The 6125-nt window shown below is 29.4% G+C and overlaps 1 protein-coding gene across 1 annotated transcript; it reads right to left on the bottom strand.

Annotated features, from left to right (window-relative positions):
• Nucleotides 1–1127: 1127 nt before the first annotated feature.
• Nucleotides 1128–2735, bottom strand: LOC134282122 (cornifelin homolog A-like). Its single transcript, XM_062764569.1, has 4 exons — nt 2662–2735; nt 1767–1911; nt 1506–1645; nt 1128–1413 (listed from the first exon to the last, which is right to left on the bottom strand). The coding sequence occupies exons 2-4, from the start codon at nt 1897–1899 to the stop codon at nt 1312–1314; spliced, it is 375 nt and encodes a 124-aa protein (XP_062620553.1). The 5' UTR covers nt 1900–1911; nt 2662–2735; the 3' UTR covers nt 1128–1311.
• Between the last annotated feature and the right edge of the window lie 3390 nt (nt 2736–6125).

Below are 6125 nucleotides of genomic sequence, written 5' to 3'. Positions count from 1 at the left end.
TATTACATGTATAATGTAGAAACACCCCTTGTCATTGTCTCATTGACGCAAATTAATTCCAAATTCCAATTCATTATACTTTTAATATTGCTAAGAATCAAAACAGATTATAAGGTCTAAGATACCTGGGGAACAAAAATCATATGTAACTTTAGAACAATTTCAACAGGTAATTAAAAGCCTGCGCTTATTGAAAATAGTTCGCTTTCTGCATTCAAAAGATAAACAAATTGTTATATTTTATCCCAATAAAACAACTATCTAATTTCTTTTTAACTTTAATTCTCAAGCAAAAATATTAAAACCTAACTTTTCCAACGATTGGGACGTTAAAAATATTTGTTTGAACATCGTCTCGCAATGGGATTATTTTGTTTATCGGAAGTGTCTGCTTTGACGCTGTTTGGTTTTTGTATACAGTGCTATTTATAGTAAGACAGCTGATCAGGATGCCTATAGCCAGGACTTTGCTTTCAGCAAAGCCCAGCTTAAAATAGGGTAAGACCAGTAAAAAGTCATTTAATAAACCATTGTTTGAAAACTGAAATTTATATGGAAGCATCCTGAAGCATTGTTCATTCTAAATTGTTCAAATCATGATCCCCGGTTGTAACTTTTTTGTCAAAAACATCTGAGAACTAAAGATTTGGAATTTCCAAATATATTGGAAAAAATTGTGTGCTTCTAAAAAATATGTTCATTTTAAAAAGCTGAAACTTATATGAAAACAGAAACAATACAAAAATTAAATTGATTCATCAAACAAACCAAAGTTATCTTGCAATAGGTAAGGGTTTTGGTGCAAAATTTTTTACAACACCTTTTTTTTTTTTTACTTTTATTCATAAACAACTGACATTAAAAGATTTGGAGATTCCCAAATGATTATTACTTTGATTAAAAAAAATGAATTGTGTGCCTTCTAAATATATATTCAAATATAAAATGGTTTTGGCCCATTGTTTAACCACCATCCTTTTTTTTTTTTCCGCATAATTAACTATAATTTTCCTTAAAGAATCGAAAGTCTACTGAAGCAATACAAACAATACAAATCGGAAGAAGAAAACACATTTATGTCCTCCGTTTATTTTGCAATGAGGCCAACTATATAATTTTGAAGGCAACACTTTTGTAGACGTTTATTCATGAATACACAAAGCATATTTCGTTTAAAACAAAATTTACAATACCTTCATTTCCCAATATAGCATAATTAATTTCTTATGTTATTCCTTACAGTACAGATTTTCAAATGTCATTGCTTTTCAATGAAATCGTTTTCAAACTTCAAATAAATCTGGGTAGCAATCATTTTTTAGGCACACCCATTTTGTCAAGCTCTCTTTCCATCTGCCATATAGCACAAGGTCCACAAAAACACATCATTACGCAATCATCACAGGCAGTACCCTACAAGTTTGGGAAAAAATGCTTGTATTTCTTGGGAAAAATGTTTGATATAAAATATCAGAAAAAGAAATGACTGGAATAAAAAGCAATACCCGAATGCCTCCCATGGTTCTAATTCTTGTTCTCAAAACATTTCCTCCGCCTGGTACAAAAAATGGAAAGCAGATCCACTCCCCCGTTCTGCTGGCTATTTCACTCAGCATGCAGGGTATGCAGCAAAATCCTCTGCAACCTAAATATTCACATAATAAAACTACGTACTGTGCAACTTTATTCTAAAAAGTATTATTTCTCTGTAGAAAAATGTGCTTTTTTCTGAAATATCAGCTTTCAGTTTTGAATTGTAAACTCACAGGAACAAAAGTCAGGAAAACACCCATACAGGTCGCTACTCCAATCTCGTTTGCCTTCAACAGGTGAATATATCAGTTTTCTTTTCTTTTCATCCTTCGGTTGAGTGACAATGGCTTCATCATTAATTGACATCCTTGCGATTAACTAAATTTAGACAGTAAAGTTGTATCTTTTTTATTTCAAATAATTTCTCAATTATTAGCTCTCTGAGAAATTGAATAACATTGTTGAATTATTTATTTGATCAATGTTTACAAGTTTATAAAAATTACAAGTTTTCTACACGTGGAATGTTTTAGAATAAAATGAATCTAAGACGATAATTCCTAAGTCTAGAACAATAATGAGGATATCAAATGAATGGAACATTAAAAAATGTTCAGTCCTATTGATTTTTCCACAGCCCTTTTGAAAATTGATTTATCAATTAATAATGAAAATTAAATTAAAGGAGAAAAGAAATAGACATTTTTTTTTTGTTGAGTTTTGAAATATATAAATTTATATAATTCATATAAATCCTTGTCATTTCTTGATTCCGTGTGGTTTTATTTTTCTAGAAATATTTCAAAGTGCTAAATATATAAATTTGATCGATTATTTTGTATAAAAAGATAAAATTGTATCATAAAGAAAATATTTCAGTTATCTTAATTGGGCAGACAGATAAACTCGCAACATATAAATCAACGTTCATGATTATTTCACATATTGAATAAAAAATATGCATTTGTGAAACACCTATTTTTCACTGCATCCGTTCTTTTGAACTAATCTTTGCATTTTAAGCATTGATCAGATTATGTTATTCTAAGTTTACTGATTTAAATGTACCTACTTAGTTTACATATAAAATATAGTGAATTCAAATAAAACGTTCAAAAGGACACCTACCTACAATTCTTCTCAGTGCAACACTCTTTAGTGGTAATGTTAAAACAATCTCATGCCTGTTTTATATAAATGTTTGGTTCAATTAAACGCAGTCACGTGGTACGTTTCTAAAAATACCCTAAAACCAAAGAAATATTATAGTGGCATTGATATTGTTTTGTTATGTCCGATTTAAGTATTAAATAAAGAAAATGAAATGACTTTAACTATGTGTAAAAAATGACAGAAAAAATATGGACTAATGCAGGTGTCATACATGTTAAACATGCTTATTCATTACGACAAAATTCTTCCTGAAAAAAATGATCATTTACAACCTACCTGTAAAATGACTACGTAACCAGAACAAAGCACGGGTATGTTATATAATTTGAAGTGTTTCGAGGATAGTAAATCATGTCAATTTCAAAGACTTAGTATCATTTGGGTCCATCATTTTAATAGTTACTGTAGTCAAAACAGGACGAATTTATTTCAAGCTTGTTTTAACGGATAAATCATGTTATTAATCTCACCAATCTATTTGTGTACATGTATCTTCAGTTATTTCAATGTTTTTACGCAGCAAAAAGAATCTTCATATAAAAGATACATCATTTCTGTTGATCAGAATCTAATAAAATATGCAAACATGTGTTTTCCATGCAATCAATGACGATAAAGCTACACTTTGATAACAAAAATCTTTTTTTTTAAACCCTCCTTTTATTTTATTTTGCAACATACATATCTACATGTAAGTACTAGGGTAATTACTCAGGATGTTAGCTTAAATACATGAATATTATTAAAATGCATTATTTGCAATATTCTGTAACATTTAGCATCGTTTCTAAAAATACAAAAATGGAAACTGCATCACTCTAACTCTAGGCAAGCTCCTTCTTCTCCTCCTTCTACTCGTTCTTATTGACAAATTTTTTGACACATTATATAATTCAACACATTATATAATTCTTCAGACAGTGTACATTATGCACAAAAGGTATATAAAATATGACAAGTAAAAATAGGAAACAGGAGTCTGGCTTACTCTGGGCAATCTTCTACTCCTTCTTATTGACAAATTATTGTACAAATTTATATGATTCTTCAACATAAAGGTTGATATCAACAGGACTTTCTATGTAATGTTAAATAAGTATCGAATTTTCAGCAAAAACAATTCTTGGAAAAGTTAACTTCTATTGAAATACGACCCATCAAATAATTATAAAACACCCACTATTAAATAATTATTTCAGTAGTGCTCGTATATCAATAGTAGTTGAAACCTATGGTTATTATATTGAAATGCACTCTTACCCACTATTGAAATAAATATTTCAATAGTGGTCGTATTTCAATAGTGGTTATTATATTGAAATGCACTCTTACCCACTATTGAAATAAATATTTCAATAGTGGTCGTATTTCAATAGTGATTATTAACTACGTTTGCTATTGAAATGCACTCTCAACCACTATTGATATAATTATTTCAATAGTGGTCGTTATTTCAATAGTGGTTGCAACAGTTGCATTTAAAAAGCAAACTAAAGTCCAAATTTCAAAATTAAAAAAAATTTCCAAATTTGAATACATACGAGTATGTCTTTTTTTTTCTTTCAAGAATTCAAATTTAATGATTGTTCATGTATTCCTTCAGCTCCTTAATTAATAGAAAGTGTTTGTAATTTCTTCGGAATAATCTAGCTCTGTATCCTGCAAAATAAAGATTTTAAATTACTTTTCTACGGGGAAAAATCCTCAATGTGTGTTGCCTTAGGTCTTTAATAAGAAAAATCATTTTTTCTTTAAATTTTACTAAATGCTTACTTTTATTATAAAATGAAATACATGTAGTTGTCCTTACTTAAAAAAATGTATTATTACTATTTCTCCTGAAGAAAGCTAAATTTGCAAAATTCATAAGATTTAAAGCAAAAAAAATAGGGATTCAATTTTTACAATATTATTAAAGGAATTTTTTTTCCAGTTTTATACCGGTTATCTTGAGGAACCTATGACTCTATTTTTCATTTATTTGTCTTTTGATTTCATTTTATTGATTTCTAATGACTAAATCACATCCAGATGTGATTGTACTCTTCGTAAAGAGATTTAGTATAACTCAAATCTTTTTCTTTGAATCCGTACCAAACAAATGTTAAGAACTGTGGTCCCCTGCTTTCGGTGTCTTAGTGGATTGGATGGTATTATTATACCCCCCGCTTGAAAAGTGGGAGGTTATGTGGATAAACAGAATTTCCGTCTTTCACATCCGTCATAATTTGCCGATCTGTCCGTCCTCCGCTTTATCTCTTTCCGCAACTCCTCTTAAAACAACCTGAGTGAAATTTAATGAAACTTTCACAGAATCTTTATTACATATTGCCATTGTGCACCTCCAATTTTACTTTTTTTTATTCGACACGTATTTTAGATTTCCCATAGCAAAACATGAACATTGCCATTATATGTTTACCTATGACGTCACTTCTGGAAACATTTGATAGGACGAGTTATTCCTCTTTACACATTACCGTAAAACAATATATAGCAACACATGGACATTATGGGAGGCGGGGGGTATCATTTAGTGAGCTCATTGCTCACAGTACCTCTAGTTTATAAGATATTGTTTCAAATATGGACGCCCCATTATTTATCATATAAAATAATCACCAAAGTTAAAATTGTTTTTTTTTAAATGAGATCAAACATAAAAGTCAAGGTCAGGGGGTCAAAAATCATAAAAAAAAAGGCTCAAAAGAATCTTGTCACAGGTAATGCACATGTCAAATATAAAAGCCGTATTTCTTCTTAATCAGAAGTTTTAAGGAACGATTAAATGTTTGAAAAGTAGGTTAATCTTCATATCATAGGGTCAAAAGTCTTTCATAATAAATATGTGTCATATTAAAGTCATATCTTTTCTTTTTCAAAAGTTGCAAAAGCTGAAGACAAAAAAACAGATATAGCTGGCACTGTGTTTAATAGACTTATTTTATATTTCACATGCGTGTCAAATAATTGTAAAAAATTTAAAAGGTTCTTTAAATTTTTCTATGGTACTGATGGTTAAAGCATTGCTTTCAACGATTGTTGGTTACCGTCACCTCACTTATCAAGATATATTTCTTTTTCTTTGAATTTTCTAAGCTTAGCAAATACTTATGAGGAACAGTTTTAATGCCTTTCTTCCGAGAAAAAAGCGTCACAATCGCACATATAGGCCAAAGTAAATACCGTCATTGTTATGGTGAAGATTTGGTATTGTTTGAATTACTTCCTCCTTAGATAGAGTGTGTGAAACTTCACAAAGCTAAACTCTTGTGAGTTTTTTAAACTAAACATTATTTAATCAGGATCGGTCAGCAAGAAATATTTAACTTAAATGAAAAACAATTAATCCTTTAAATTTTGATATTTTTTTTAATTTCAATTTTTTAAATATTAATTAACAAAGGCATTATTCCTGT

The sequence above is a fragment of the Saccostrea cucullata genome, unplaced genomic scaffold, assembly GCF_032062105.1.
Source record: "Saccostrea cucullata isolate Sc308-1 unplaced genomic scaffold, CSIRO_AGI_Scuc_v1 ctg83, whole genome shotgun sequence".
Lineage (NCBI taxonomy): Eukaryota > Metazoa > Mollusca > Bivalvia > Ostreida > Ostreidae > Saccostrea > Saccostrea cuccullata.
This window is presented reverse-complemented; position numbering and strand designations above follow the sequence as displayed.